The sequence below is a fragment of the Nannobrachium achirus genome (assembly GCF_963921795.1).
Source record: "Nannobrachium achirus genome assembly, chromosome: 16".
Classification (NCBI taxonomy): Eukaryota; Metazoa; Chordata; class Actinopteri; order Myctophiformes; family Myctophidae; genus Nannobrachium; species Nannobrachium achirus.
Genome location: NC_137823.1, coordinates 31,111,249 through 31,126,882, shown reverse-complemented (window position 1 = coordinate 31,126,882; position 15,634 = coordinate 31,111,249). Strand labels below are relative to the sequence as shown.

At 42.7% G+C, this 15,634-nt stretch overlaps 2 protein-coding genes across 2 annotated transcripts; one reads left to right on the top strand and one right to left on the bottom strand.

Moving 5' to 3' along the window:
- The first annotated feature begins 1,678 nt into the window (after positions 1-1,678).
- On the top strand, positions 1,679-6,935 carry rad51 (RAD51 recombinase). The gene is made up of 10 exons (XM_080743968.1): positions 1,679-1,716; positions 2,492-2,578; positions 3,558-3,695; positions 4,186-4,303; positions 4,451-4,542; positions 4,712-4,806; positions 5,122-5,235; positions 5,626-5,755; positions 5,864-5,985; positions 6,394-6,935. Exons 2-10 carry the CDS (start codon positions 2,495-2,497, stop codon positions 6,515-6,517), a joined length of 1,017 nt encoding a protein of 338 aa, XP_080600094.1. The 5' UTR covers positions 1,679-1,716; positions 2,492-2,494; the 3' UTR covers positions 6,518-6,935.
- Positions 6,936-7,247: 312 nt separating this feature from the next.
- rmdn3 (regulator of microtubule dynamics 3) lies at positions 7,248-15,146 on the bottom strand. Its single transcript, XM_080744455.1, has 12 exons — positions 14,506-15,146; positions 12,912-13,101; positions 12,206-12,349; positions 11,365-11,716; positions 10,705-10,807; positions 10,193-10,253; positions 9,990-10,065; positions 8,917-8,994; positions 8,657-8,755; positions 8,428-8,481; positions 8,255-8,335; positions 7,248-8,088 (listed from the first exon to the last, which is right to left on the bottom strand). Exons 1-12 carry the CDS (start codon positions 14,753-14,755, stop codon positions 8,026-8,028), a joined length of 1,551 nt encoding a protein of 516 aa, XP_080600581.1. The 5' UTR covers positions 14,756-15,146; the 3' UTR covers positions 7,248-8,025.
- Between the last annotated feature and the right edge of the window lie 488 nt (positions 15,147-15,634).

Here is a 15,634-nt window from a genome sequence, read left to right as displayed (position 1 = left end):
TAGGAGCGGAGGTTTGTTTGTTAGGACCATAAACGCTGGACACGACGCTGCTAACAACAACACACTGGGTCTACGACAATGAACAATAATGGACGGTTTGTGACGCACGTTTAAATAAAGCGCTGTGCACTCTGACTGGCTGCTGCTTCAACGCTGTTGCCAGACTTTGCGAGAGAAATAAGCAAGCAACCATGGTCTAGTTCTCAAAACTTTCAAATTTGAAGGTCTCCCCTTAACCCTGACAGTGTACAAATGGAACCAAATGGACCCGTCAGGGTTCATTTGGTTCCATTTGAACGCTGTCAGAGTTACATTTGCATGGGTCAATTTAGACCCCCCTATAGGAACCCACACACAGAGTCTTTCAGAACCTGAACCACTGAACTAGAAGATGAAATTCTGGGAAATTGCCAGTGTGGTTGCCGTGACGGGAGTCACACTTGCAAATTATTTCCGTCTTACCATTTGAATTTTCCCCATTCAAGTCAATGGGGGAATTGGGGAAATTAATTTACTAAAAATGAAAAATGAATACATTAATAACTGATAAATTAATATAAATTAAACTATATGTATCTTTAGCGACTCCCTATGAAGCCAGTCGATTTGACATGTGGCCCAAGTGCGTGCCACCAAAACTGTCGAGTTTATCTGGAAAGATGATGGGAGAAGAAAGTCACAAAGTCCCAAAGCAGCGACACAAGAGCAACTCATGTTGTTGTGAGCTTGTAAATCTGCTGCAAATAATACACTGATTTAAATAACAATTAAGAAATGTAAAGGCAAGCCCAAATGAGTAACCGCACTTTTTAGAAACAAGTCCCCAAACCACCTTAAGCAACTTTACAGAAAAACAAGACCAAGGTCGCTTGTAATAAACGCACATGGCAACACTGTTAACACTGTTATGGCACCATCTCATTGGTGCATTACCGCCACCTTCTGTTCCAGCCTTCCAGCATGTGGATCAGATGGAATTCTATTTATTCTAATTTCTCACTCACTCACACACAGCAAAACAATTCCTAATCCACTAAATCCTAGCTATCAAATATTTCCCGTAAGAAACTTAGCAAACCCCTAACCTCCTGTGCCTATCTATCAGTCTGTTTTATGACATTATTTGTGCTGTGTTTATTTGTCTGTCATTTAATGTTTTTATGAATTGAGTGCAAAAGAACCCCAATGCAAACAAGCTTAAGCCAAACCGCTTTCTTTGTGGTCTTTATCCTTTTAGTTGACCTTGTATGATATCAGTGAACTGTACTGTCCTGTTCCTTTTCCTGTGCAAACTTCTAATAAAGTATTCAATCAATCAATCAATCAATCAATCAATCAATCAATCAATTGATTGATTAATCAATCAATCATACATCCATTCTCAATAATCACCTGCCTCTCTGTTTTATATCATATTACATTATTCATCATCAGTACTAATGGGGTACGTGGGGTACATATTCCACCGACTCCTCTCCTCCTCCAGGAAAAATGTCTGATCTACAAGCTCACAACGCATCGCAGCGCAGCACGGTGTGAGCTTGTAGATCAGAAATGTCAGCAGCATGGAGCGCTACCAAGCCTAGAAGAATGTTGACCAATCCAAAAGACGGACACGGGGATTGCGTCATCACCTACTCAACAAACAGGAAAGACGTTGCAGCCAGGCGGGAGTTTTGTTTTCTTCTCGCAGCGCTTTGAAGAAGATATAAGGAGGTAAATTAGTCTCATTTAATGTTAAAGTTTATCAAAAACATGTTCTGCTGTGTCTTGGTTAAATGTACCCCTACCCGTAGTAGTCAGGTTGTTGTTGCAACGTCTTTGATCACACAGACATAGACTAGTACTACCTGCACAGCTTGTTTTTCTCAGAATGCTAATGAAAACATAGATGCTAAGTGCTAACTAGCTTACACACACAACAGACTGTAAAGTCCTCGGTGTTTGTTTACTGCTGCCTGAAAGTAGAGTGGACAAAACGGACGCTCTCTTCGGGTCCATTTGGTTACAACAACCCTGTTTAAACGCAAAAAATATAACGTGTTCAACTTTAGCTCGAGGAGATGAGATGCATCTCGACTTGAATTTGTCAGGAAACTGTCATTTTCTACGAAATGAAATGACAACTTCTCAAGTGTGAAGCTCAGATTTGAGTATTTCTCACTTCTCAGTGTTGATGTTTTTTCTTTTCCTGTTGGCGTGTTTATCATCGTTCTTTGGATAGTTTAACCACTGGACGGATCCGTCCTCCAGACCCCCTCCCCCTTTTTCTGCTCTACACCAAATAATCTCCCCTCACAACAACACAACATTGTCGTGAGAATGTTGACTCCAGAATTTGGATGAAAGGGTTCATGAATCATGACACGTTGGTAGAGGGTGACAATTCAAATTCCAAGCTAATAATGTCACTGCACCTTTTTCCTATGCAAACTTCTAATAAATACTTCAATCAATCAAGTCATCTCATGTGTTTCTTCAATCTTCTCAGACCATGGCGATGAGAAGCGAGGCCAGGGTGGAGACGGAGGTAGAAGAGGAGGAGAGCTTTGGACCACAGCCTCTGAGCAGACTGGAGGTATCTACATTTCCATAGCCTCCTATGTTTGATGACATAGTTTACATTTCCTGCGTGTGGAGGATGAAGCTGTTTGGCATCCTGGTTACTGTGAGGCCACACAAACAAAGGTTTCGTTTAAAATATAACCTTTCCGTGTATTGCAATGCTGTGCTTCAGTTTCAAACATTGGATAATTGGTAAGCATTGCGATGCCATAATGCATGGTTATGGTATCTATACGACTAATAATAAGCATCTGGGGCCCCCAGCAAAAGTAGGTGGTTGTGAAAACAGAAGTAGGGAGGGCACTGACCTTATAGTATCCACACATATCCAAAATTGAGGCTGAAAGCCTGTTATAACCTGGTGTCATCTTAATCTTAATCTCATAATATATTCTTTTTGCAAATTAGTGTACAGTATATACCTGTTGCTACGGATATGCTATGTGTATATACCATATCTCTGCTGTCAAGCCTCCAAAATGTACATTTTTGGGAAAATGAGCTCAAGTGGAGTTAGGTTTTGACCGAAGCACTTTTTACTACTTTTCATTGGTTCAATATTATTTGAACCAACACACAGACGTAAAGGGTGTTCAATAGCCCTGATTTATGAAAAAAAGAGTTGGCCAAACGCGTGGAGTTAGCTGGTTTGGCATAAAGTGTGGAGTTAGGAGGTTTTGTCCAAAGCACTTTTTACTACATTGGTTCAATATTATTTTAACCAACACACAGATGTAACGGGTGTTCAATAGCCCTGATTCATGCAAAAAAAATCAAAAGCCTCAAAAATGGAGTAAAGAGGTTTTGGCCAGACAGTGACAATATGCAATTTAGATACGTTTTGTTGTTTTTCAATTCTTTCCCCTTGCTTCCCCTGTCCCTTTTGTTCTCTTTTTTTGAAATTGGTGTGAATCCTTGACACAGCTTTTATTGTGTATAGCAGCTCTACTTTTTATTTTATATCTTGTCACTCATTTAATGTCTTCACGCAGCAATATGGCATCAGTGCCAGTGACATCAAGAAGCTGGAGGAAGCAGGCTTTCACACCATTGAGGCGGTGGCATACGTCCCTAAAAAAGAACTGCTCAACATTAAAGGCATCAGCGAGGCCAAAGCTGACAAAATCTTGGTTGGTGATCATCATAATACCAAATGCTTTTCAGTAAATATTTGGTTGTGTTAGTTTGGATTATACTAACAGAATAGGTAACCCTTTACTTGTACTTCTACACAAGATCACTAGCTACGTTATTTATCTGTGGTTGTCAGGTGGTAACTGTAACATTATGAATGATGATGGGCTTTTGACTCCTGGGTAAATAATATATAAGATATCTGTCTGGTTTAGATCACTTATCTTATACCATCATTTAGTTGTTTTACATCATTTTACCTGCATTTTATTGTCCACATTTGATGCATACATCAATTGACAGATTAATCGTATAACAATCATTGGTTGTTGTATTCACCTGGCTAGACCTGGTGAATGCAGTTAACTAGGAATAACAGAAGTCCCAGTGGTCCCTATGAAGGGAGTGGGACCAGTGTTAAGCAATACAGCTCAACATACCATGAGGTCGGATGAACATTCTGTCACATCTATTTATCTTCCGCAGGCTGAGGCTGCTAAACTAGTACCCATGGGGTTTACCACTGCAACTGAGTTCCATCAGAGGAGAGCAGAAATCATCCAGGTCTCTACAGGCTCCAAAGAACTGGACAAGCTACTGCAGGGTCTGTACTCTGTACTGTCTTTTCCACAGAGAGCGCATAGTCTTTACTAGTCTACCCCCTAAAATATTTCTATGAGGGCAGGGGGGAAAAAAATCATGATTATGCGTTTTCTTTTTACCTGAATTATTTTTGATCTTTTAACTCAAGGGGGCATTGAGACGGGCTCCATCACAGAGATGTTTGGGGAGTTCAGGACAGGGAAAACCCAGTTGTGCCACACCCTCGCCGTCACCTGTCAGGTCAGCTACTTCAAATTCACTTTATCACAAGTTTACAGGTGTAAAATATTATATATACAGATTTAGTGGTTAAGAAAATGTCCTGCCGTTTTATTTTTATCGAACCCTGACTTTTAACAGTTGTTAACTTGGAAGATAACATTGATTCATATCTGTCTCCTCTCCACAGTTGCCTATTGATCAGGGTGGTGGAGAAGGGAAAGCTATGTACATCGACACAGAGGGAACTTTTAGACCTGAGAGGCTTCTGGCTGTGGCAGAAAGGTGAGTCTCCTCTCCCCTCTTCTACCCCTCAGAAGTCAGGGGATGAAATCATTATGTAACAAATGGCACAAAAGGATTGCTACCACTGTATAATGGTAAATGCTTCATTTATATAGCGCCTCATCCAAAGTGCTTTACAGAGATTGTGCATTACATTCACACACGTCACACCGATGGTGGAGGAAACCATGCAAGAAGGCACCTAGGATCGAACTGGGAACCTTCCGGTTCCAAAGTGGCCGCTCTACCTTCTGAGCCACTGCCGCCCCATGTTTGTTCATATCGGTAGATTTATTTTCCGTTCATCTTCAACAGGTATGGGCTGGTAGGCAGCGATGTTCTGGACAACGTGGCCTATGCCAGAGCCTTCAACACAGACCACCAGACACAGCTGCTGTATCAAGCCTCCGCCATGATGGCTGAATCCAGGTCAGTCTCACAGCCCGGGTGGGTCATTTACCATCAGTTTGACAGGGCGAGGTATGTTTATATACTCTGCCAGCTAGTATGGTAGCTAATCAGCTGTCATCCAGAAGGTCTCATTGTGTTTTATTATAGATTCTATTAAATGGAATGGGACCTCCATATTATTACTGTTAAGCTATTGTATAATATTAAATAATATAGAATAATTAGCTGTTGAAATGTACCCACTTACAGTACCTTAGATGTCTTGCTTGAAATATCCATTGAATATAAATGGTATGGTACAGTAGACATAGTAGTGACATCAGCACCTCACGTTTAGTCAGACAGAACAGAATAATGGAATATACACTGTAGCCTTTCAAGCACGATGTGCTCTGTGGTTTGTCGTAGGTATGCTCTGCTGATAGTGGACAGTGCTACAGCGCTGTACAGAACGGACTACTCTGGCAGAGGAGAGCTGGCGGCCAGGCAGTGTCATCTGGGCCGCTTCCTACGGATGCTGCTCAGGCTTGCAGACGAGGTATGTGGCTGTGTCTCATCAACGGTAGACAGTTATTCCAAGAGCGAGTTGTTTTATATGAGCGGGCTCCTATTGATACAGACCTTTCTTCTCTTACCAACATGTTAGTTTGGCGTTGCTGTGGTGATCACCAATCAGGTTGTGGCCCAGGTGGATGGGGCGGCCATGTTCTCCGCAGATCCCAAGAAACCCATCGGAGGCAACATTATGGCACACGCCTCAACCACAAGGTGAGTCACGTCTGTTGGATTGGTATGTCTAGTGCCTGTTAAGTCTTGAGGACTGCATGATTTAACTGTTTAATCCATTTCAAGGAATCAAGGTTTTATTTGATTAATGCCTGGGCTGCCAGTTTAACACCCCTACTCTAATCCTTGTAAATTTTCTCGGGTGGTAAAGGGATGGGCGAAAGGTACTCTATATCGGCAGAATGTGAACGTGTGAGAACCATACATAGTGTAGTGACATCTATTGTTATATAAAGTGAAAGAATTGCTCTTTTCTTTTTTTTTTATGATCACCCACCAGTCTACTAAACTTGTAGTATATTAAGAAAACCCTGCATGGTTCACCTTTCATAGCTTCAGTTTACTGAGAGCTTAAATCTTAATTCATGTTTAAAACTTGACAAATTTCAGACTGTACTTGAGGAAGGGCAGAGGAGAGACGAGAATCTGCAAGATCTACGACTCGCCCTGCCTCCCAGAGTCTGAAGCCATGTTTGCCATCAACGCTGATGGAGTTGGAGACGCCAAAGACTGAGAAGGCACCATGCTGGGAAGCAAGCGAGTTAGACGCTAGCCAACATTGTGCTCGCATTTCACTCGAACTACTGTTAAATAAGTGACATGCTCACTCAAGCAATGCTCCCCTCACATAATGGCCGAGAGACATGATAGGGTGAAGGCCATGACACTTGAGTTGTATCTGATTCTGTGCTTGCTTGTGGCTGATTAACACACAGCTAATCCTACCACAAGAAAAGGAGTGAAGATAAAGCCATTTCGAGCACAGCAATGGGACGTTGCAGTTGTGCTCTGTGCTTAACCACACGCAGTCGCTCACTGAGCAGTTGAAAGATCATTTGGTTTTGTAAATGTGTAATAACTTTAAAGATGACATCTGTTTTCCTCCCCCCACCCCTTTGATATTTCTGTTGCAATTATTTTACCCCTAGAACCCTTGCAATATGAACATCTTGTTATTTTCAAAGAATTATTGTAGAAGGGTTATAAGAGGACCAAGAACAGAGGTGACCCCAGTCCATTTGATTTAGAGGTTTATAGTGGTTAATAACTTTAAAGATTAAATATTTTCCTGTTTTTCCCCCAGCTGACATTTTCTTTAAGGGACGTCAGACTACTGCATAATTTGTACAATGTTTTACTAAATGGCTTGAAAGCGATACGCTGCCCCCTTTTTTGTGCATATTGTATGGTATGAGTAATAAATCTGTTAGCATTAGGGTAATTATTTTATTGAATGCCACGTAATGACGATACTTCACACACCTTTATTGATGCTTTGTCAGTTTCAAGATTTCATTGCGATGCTCATGAGAAACAGACTTACAAATAAGGAATGATTCAAAAAAAGTTACACATGTAATCTCAAACCAATGACATGCTTCAAAATCAATGCGCCATCTACAGTAAATTACCGTGGATTATAAAGCAATGGTATCACATACTGCATATTTACTTAAACTGGATTACAGGATTAATTCGAATGCATTGGAACATGTCATGTCAAAGCTGCAACACTAAAGGAAACATGGAAGATCCCATGTGCTGCGGTACATTTGAAACTTAAAATACTGTCTAACAATTATATAATCTTGGATTGGAATGAACTTAAATTGAACACCATCTGACAATTCCACCACAGTGCATCACTACATCTATATACGTGCAACTCATTCAGAAAAAATAGCTTTAATGGTGTTACAAAGTGAAAGTACATGTTTGGTCAACTTGGTCAAGAGCAAGCATAATGGACTCAACAATTAAAATACAGTATTGGGAAAAGAGCCACCACAATTTGGTCATGTCACCAGAAATCAAGTTAGAATATGGTCAGCAGCTGTAGCTTCCAAACACACGATGCAATAAATAAATATAAATATAGAACTTCTTCAAACTCTCACCATGTGTCATTTCACAGTGACCGTATGATATTTATTTCCTCTGACCACAGAGGGAGGGGGTGATTAGTGCAGGTTTTTATAACTGGCTAGACTACCAGAGGCATCAGGATCGTGTCGCCGCTTACTAGTCTGCAGCTTTGTCAATTAAGGCCCCGAGCTCCACCTCCAACTTAGCAGTGTCGTCATCCTAGTGGAACAGAGATATTTAATCAAACAAGCATGAATACAAATGTTTTCCCTCTAACTGTCCTGTATGTGGAAAATGTATCATTTTTCATATGTTCTGAAATATTACGACATATTTATTTTACAATATTGTGCCACTTTAAATAGGAATAGAATTACAGCCTTACATCGTTAGTGGAATTGGACATCTTCAAAGCCAACTTGGTCCAGTTCTTTGCCTCAGAGATATTTCCTAGCTCCAAGTGACACTAAAAGCCAAACAACAGCACATCGATCACCTGTAATACTTTGATAGAAAGATTGAGGCAACAATTTCATTTTTAACCAACCTTTCATTTACCTTAGCAATATAAAGTCTCACTCTCTTGGAGAAACCTGGGTCAAGTTCCTCTGCCTGAAAAGGAAGACAATCTATGATGAAACATCAAGTGAACTGCATTATGTGTTAATGTTGTGCTGTCAAACACATGGTAAGAAAAGGTTCTGCCTGCTCAGGTATCACTGGAAGCCCTAAAGCCTGAATTATACTTTGCTGTGCGACGGTGTACAAATTAAGTGTGGGTGAGCACCTTGAGAAAGTTCTCCAAGGCGTCATGGAGAGTAGAAGAGGGTGGGCTCTCATACAGGGCAGCAGCTGCTTTCTTCTCCAGCCATCCTAGGGTAGCTACCTAGATGCACAGCATACACTAGTGTGTCAAAAAGCATGTCTTGAACCAAATAATGACTATAGTAACTCTACTGCTCCTTGTGGGTAACCACATACATTTACCAAACCACATCTAAACAGCTCAAGGATTAGTTATTATGTCAGGCAGTTTCCTTGGCTCACCTCATAGCACCATCGCCCAAGCAGGAAAAAACACAGGGGGTCATCATCTCTGATAGCTATTGCACGGTCTAAATGCTCCTACAGTACAGGGGACAAGAATACCAGAACATTAAATACAACACACAACTCTTGAGATTTGGTACAAAACAAGAAAAGAAAATAACTTAAATGTGTCATCTTTTTAAAATTATTGACATTTTATTTAATGAGGTGGTTCCACTGAGATAAAACAAATAACTAGAAGCAGTGCTCTTCCGAGCACAGGTCTCCACCAGGCCACACAAATCGGCCTGTTATAGCGCCACCATGAGGCTGATTTAAAAAATGTGGGGCAGAGGTTCTGAATTAGCATCCAGGGAGTGTGTGTGCTCAGTTTGGCAGCGATCGGGCCAACGGCGCCGGAGATTAGCTGGTAACAACCAGGCCACACAAATCGGCCTGTTATAGCGCCACCATGAGGCTGATTCGAAAAATGTGGGGCAGAGGTTCTAGATTGGCATCCAGGGAGTGTGTGTGCTCAGTTTGGCAGCGATCGGGCCAACGGTGACTGAGATTAGCTGCTCACAAACTGCGAGGACGCACGGACGCACGCACGGACGGACGGACGGACGGACGGACGGACGGAGGGGAAAACATACTCTCCCTCAGCCTTCGGCTGGTGGAGACAATAATCTTGTTTAACGGAGCACAAGAGGTATGTTGGCAGGCTCAATAAAGGAACACAAAAGAGGGCCTTGGCTACCAAATGTCCTAATTAAATAGTCCTATGGCGCCCTCTAGTGATGGGAAATCAAAACAGGTGAGAAGCCCTCACTGCATACTGAAGTCAGGTGTACTTGAAACAGGTGGCTCTATTGCGAGATAGATGGAGTGTGGTGAAAGCATAGGGTTTCATCACACCCCATCTATCTCTCAATAGAGCCACTGAACTGAGCCCTGAGCTAAGTGAGCTTTAGGCCCATGGCTAAGGGTTAAACTACCATATTTGAAGAGGGATATTACAGAAATTAGCCCTATTCTGGAGAGGGACACAGGGCTTGAGTAAATGTACTTAGCAACCTTCCACCACTGACCTTGAGTATATGACTGCTCTTCAGTTTGCCATGCATGCTCTCATACTGGGAGGTGAGACCTGCTAGTACAGCAAACCTGGGCAGAGAATGAATGGATATACACATCTAAAAGTTTGTTGAAGACAAAACCCACATTGTTACATAGCTAACAATTCAACATCTTACACGTTCAGAAATTGAAAAGGCTAATTTCAGAGTCTCACCATTTGTGGCATTCAGCATTCAGGCCATTTTTCTTTAGTGCAATCTCCGCCTCCTCGCGGCCTGAAAGAAGTTAAAGCTAAAGATATAATTACAGTCGTAATCGTAAAAAAGGTTGGGATAATATCAAATCATGCCATTTTCTAAAAATGTTAATTTCACACAGTTGATATTTCTACTTGGCACAGCACCTGGAGAAGCACTCTTTGATCATCTAACTATACACAACTGAGTTCAAGTTGCATTATGTCCAAAAACAGCAAAAGTAGCAGATCGACAAGCTCAAAACACATTTCGAGCTTGTATATCTGCTACTTTTGATGCTTTTGTGTGACGCTGTAATATCATCAAGTAGGGAATTCATTTACGAAAATAACAAATATGGAGATAGGAGGTTTCTGCCCGACAGCAACAATATAAACTAGCTATTTGTCAGTACATTACCCTTCTCTCCAAAGTATTTCTATATACTGTACAGTACAGTATATAAACAAGCTGTGTGTAAGTATGTTACCCTGCTCTGCAAAGGATTTCTTCTTCTGATTGTCCTCTGTTGAGTCGAACATGTCACTGTATGCCCGTGCCAGTCGCCATAGAAACTCCCGACTGTCTCCGTACTGTGAATGTGATGTCATGGCAACAGGGAAAAGAACATTTATAGTCTCATCCACAGACGAATGAAGATAAGCAAATATAGAAAACCATTTATCCATAGTCATGTAACCATTTATACATCAAAGTCACTTTCTATATTTGAATATATGCAAGTGGATAATGCGTGACTGCCCTGCATTGGAGCCTAATTTTCAACGGATAAAATGGGCAAAGCAAATGACACAACAGTACAATGTGGGATGTAGACTCAGAACAGGTGACATGTAAGATGTGTCTCTATTCTGGGCAAGTCATAAACAAACATTCATCGAAAATAGGTTTGGTGTAGAGAAGTGGTTCTCAAAGTGTATGTGGGTTCCTTTAGGTGGGGTCTAAATTGACCCATACAAGTCTGTAACTCTGACAGTGTACAAATAACGGGCCCATTTGTACACTGTCAGAGTAAAAGGGAGACCTTGACATTTGAAAGTTTGAGAAACACTGGTGTAGAGGGATAGGAGAGACCCCTGGGGGGCACAGCTTAGGGAGAGAGGTTCACACACCTCTCCCTCTCGCTCACCTGTGCTCTGTGGGCGAGCAGCAGACGGAAGCCCTCTGCTTTGAGGGTGGCGTCGCCCGTGTGGAGGATGTCGCTCTGTGCCAGCAACAGAGCCATCTCCCCGCTGGGAATTTCAGCCACCATCTCCAGCACTTCCCGCCTCTCCTCTCTTTCCTCTTTCGGTTCGCCCTCTTCCTCCTCCACTTCGTCGTCCTGCGAGTCTTCCTGGCGCAGGGTGAGAATGGTGGCGCAACTCTTCTCGTCCTCGTCCTCCGACTCCTGTTCAGACTCCTGTTCCGGCTCCCTCTCGCCCCCCTCCTCCCTGTCCGTGTCACGGTCTGTGTAGTCTGAGTCTGCATAGGCTGTGGAGTACCTGGGATATTACAAAGGGTATAAACTGTTACCTACTGTACATGCTCATCACACCGTTAGTCAAGGTACACACTGAGTGGATCAGAAAAACAACAACACTAAAAGCCATAATAATATAGACGGCATCATACATTTTGATTGATGTCTGGTTATTTTGAAGAGACTGACTGAGATTGCTATTCCATTTCTCAAAAACTATATTTTTGTGGATAATAATGACTTACTAATAGCAACTCAAGGTGCCAAATAACCACTGTTTGGTTAGGAAATTATGCCTCATAATCCCCAAGCCCTTCTTAGAAGCCTATAAGAAATGTCTACATTTCTTAATTTGAGGATCAGGGTCTTCTATATTTGCCATATTCATACTAGTAAGATTGTATTATGTTGTCACACATGCTATTCAGCCATACAGCGCAATTGTACTTCTTGAAGATGCTATATGTAGTAGTAGTACTGTGGTACTGAATCAAAAGTCCCAGACACCTACCCTCCTTCACTTGTCTCCCCTTCATACGTGCTGGCATTGCCCTGGCTGGCAGTGAAGTAAACAGAGCTGGAGCTCTGGGAGTCTGCACGGCCCCTGTGGATGTGACGGCGTCGGCGTGCCCGCTGGCTGTCCTCCACACCTTTCCTGAACAAAAAAGTGAAAATGCATAATGAAAAACAGATGGTTGACCCATGAAAAAAGAATTGCCTGTTTAGTCAATCTGCAAATGAATACCCCTTGAACAATGACCTACATTACATGGTCCCTATCCCTGCTCACCTCCACTGCTGGCCTGGGGAGGGTTAGGATGACCAGAAAAGTACAACACATGCAAAGATTTGTGTACAGGTCACTCACTGAGCGTTCTCACTTTTAGCATTGTTTCTTGGTATGGGAACCTCCCAGGCAGCGATAGGAACAAGCTGACCCAGGCGGTCAACAGACAGCAGTAGCAGTCACACTAGTGAAGCAAAAAATACACAATTCTCTGACGGTTTCCCACCCACATAAACACAGCCTATTATATTAGATTAGTTGATGCAACCGCACACTTTTACCTGCCGACTGGGTTTTCTATTTTATTACAGGTCCTCCTGGTCCATCCTGATTATCTTGTGCCCAAATCCTGATTCAAGCCCCCCCCCCCCACATAATTGGGATGCTGGGGTCCAAGTCTCTAAACAATGTGGTCTGGGATTCAACTGACTTGACATCTTGGATGATCTGCGAGGCGATGTCCTGCAGGCCGCCCCTCAGCTCGGCCACCTCGGTGCGCAGGGAGGACACGCAGCTCAGCACCTGGTCCAGCTGGTTCCTCAGCTCCTGCTGCTGCTCCGGGGACAGGCCCTGGACCACCGCCTCCACCGCTGCCATGGCCTGATGCTGGGCCTCCGCCTCTGGAGGACGGGACGGGGTGGGTGAAGGTTGAGTGGAGTGGGAAGGTGGGTGAGGGAAGAGGTAGGGATAACGAAGGGTGGGGGTGGAGTGTTAGTTGTAGTGTTGTCAGTCAGGGTGTCGGGGTGGTGGTAGGTTGATTGAACAGATTTAGTTTCCTATTTTACGTGTGTACGTGGACACTATTCTCCTCACCAATGTAACTAGTCGCAACTCCTTGCAACAAACAGTTTTAAGGCCATGTCACACCAATGCAACTCCTTGCAACTGCCATTGGGCACAATGGTTGTGAGTAGTTGCAAGTAGTTGCATGTTGCAAGGAGTTGCATTGCGGTTTGGCCTTTAGGGATTGTGTAAGCATTTGGTTAACAAACAATTAAGATGGTTATCAATATTGTTTATACAAAAAACTCTCATCTGCTCATATGAATCCACGGTAAGCAGTCAGACTGAACAGGGCTATGCATGTGAATAGAAATAGACATTTAACATTTGATTACTACAGGGAGAGACATTCACCATATCCATATTGTATATGACTAGACCTTACCCGTTCGAATATATGTGCTGCAAAATATGTGCAGAGTGTGGGTTTTGGGGAAAGTAACTGTAACTGCATGGTGCGTGCGTGAGAATATGTGGGAGCATCATAATGTAAGGAGCAGCCCATGGAGGAGTGTATATTTATGATGGATACAAATAATTTAACAGCAAAATTAGGTGAATAGAAGTATGAGGATGTATTTGCTCCACATAAGTTTTCTATACCCGTTGGAAGATGAGACACACATCACCCGTTGCATGCGTGACCCATGCAGAGAGAGAGAGAGAGAGAGAGAGAGAGAGAGAGAGAGAGACTGCAACATTCCTAACTGTGAGAGAGGTGTGTGTGGGCCCGGGGCTACAGATCCCATGGCCTGGAGGAACGGACCGTAACCCTGACAACAGGCTGTAGAGCTGTAGAGTGAAGAAACGCTAATAAATCGCTAGAATTTGGGAAAAATGAAATTCGGGCTCCGTCACCGTGTGTATAATGCTAATGACCAATGCCATGTTAAATTTGAGATCAGTCGCTGAAGCGAGTGAATAGATAATGCATTTTGTGACCTACTGACTGACTGACTGACTGACTGACCTCTCTCTCTAATTATATGTTAGATAACAGGAGATTGAATAGTGCAAAGGTGGCACACCACTCTCATGATCTTCATGACTTTATCATCATTTATATTTGCTGACTTAACTTCAATGTCTCTCACACACACACACACACACACACACACACACACACACACAGGATGAAGTTAAAAACTTGCCAACCAAACAAGCATCAAGGTCACAAAAATGTCTTCCATTGCGATACTAGTTTATTACTCATGTGGCTGATATTTATACCGTTGACCTACCTTGAGCATCCAGTGACTCCTGCAGCAGTGTTATTGGTCCATGATCATCGGTGCTGTCAAACACTGGACTGGCCCCAGCAGCACCATGATGATGATGATGATGACTGCCCTCCAGCAGAAGACTGCTTCTCTGTGATCTTCTCCTCGTGACTTCTTTGTAGATGAGGAACGCTATCAAGCCGAGGCCAGCGGTGGCCGACACGGCCAGTCCTATCAAACCACTCCTACCCAACGACGAGGAGCTCATCATCACGCTTCTTCTCTAGTCTCCACAACCACGACAAACCAGGCGAAAATAACGCAAACTGGCAGGTATTCAAAAAAGAAAAAGAAAAGAAAACACAACTATGTCTTCGAATGACGTTAACTATTCGTACTTGAGAAGCTTGTTGTCCGACTCGTGACAATAACCTAACGTAAATATTATTTACGTCGTTAGGAGACGCTACCCACCGTTATTATCATCATCCATTCCACACCATAGCAGCGAGCTGTCACATGAACTATAGCGTGGTCAGTTCATCTGCTTCACATGTGGGTTTCTTTATCTCCTCTCTCACCACACATGAACAAGATTGAGGCTGCCGCGCGCGTCTTTCGTATACAAAAATATGAGTTTTGACCTTAAACGCTGTAAAACGCCACCATGATGATGATGACGATGGTACTAGTGCTTTCGTTCTCGTACGTCGTCGATTTGTTATGATGCCAATGATGAAGTGTGCCAAGTCTGCCAACAGCACCACCAAACATCCGGTGGCTTGAAACGCTCTCGATACTAAACAATAAAGTCCTAATGACGCAAGTCTATTTCACATAATAACAAACCAATTAATTCTTTAATCATTCTATGAAGAAAATGAGCATGCCGTCGTACGTGCAAAAGTGCCTGTATAGTCCTATGCCTTTTTGAAGAACAGGGCTATGAGAAATTAACTTGGTTACAATAAACTTTTATTTTGGAGGCTGATGTAAAACCATGGCACTATTATTATAACCATAATGTCATTGCCTGGTGGGCGAGGTTATAATGTCATTAGTTGTACAAGGAGCACCAGGCTTAATTTAATTGGCAAAGAGCAACAGTAGCTATCACGTCATTTGCTTCCCATTTGATGGGACAGTTATT

Bases quoted from the DNA above. Each gene is read 5' to 3' on its own strand.
- rad51 (XM_080743968.1), top strand. From the start codon at position 2,495: ATGGCGATGAGAAGCGAGGCCAGGGTGGAGACGGAGGTAGAAGAGGAG. The intron at 3,696-4,185 runs GTTGGTGATCAT...TATCTTCCGCAG, and splicing joins CCAAAGCTGACAAAATCTTG to GCTGAGGCTGCTAAACTAGT. The intron at 5,986-6,393 runs GTGAGTCACGTC...GACAAATTTCAG, and splicing joins GCACACGCCTCAACCACAAG to ACTGTACTTGAGGAAGGGCA.
- rmdn3 (XM_080744455.1), bottom strand. From the start codon at position 14,755: ATGATGAGCTCCTCGTCGTTGGGTAGGAGTGGTTTGATAGGACTGGCC. The intron at 12,350-12,911 runs GTCAGTTGAATC...TTTTTTGTTCAG, and splicing joins CAGATCATCCAAGATGTCAA to GAAAGGTGTGGAGGACAGCC. The intron at 8,336-8,427 runs GTAAATGAAAGG...TTTGGCTTTTAG, and splicing joins TGAGACTTTATATTGCTAAG to TGTCACTTGGAGCTAGGAAA.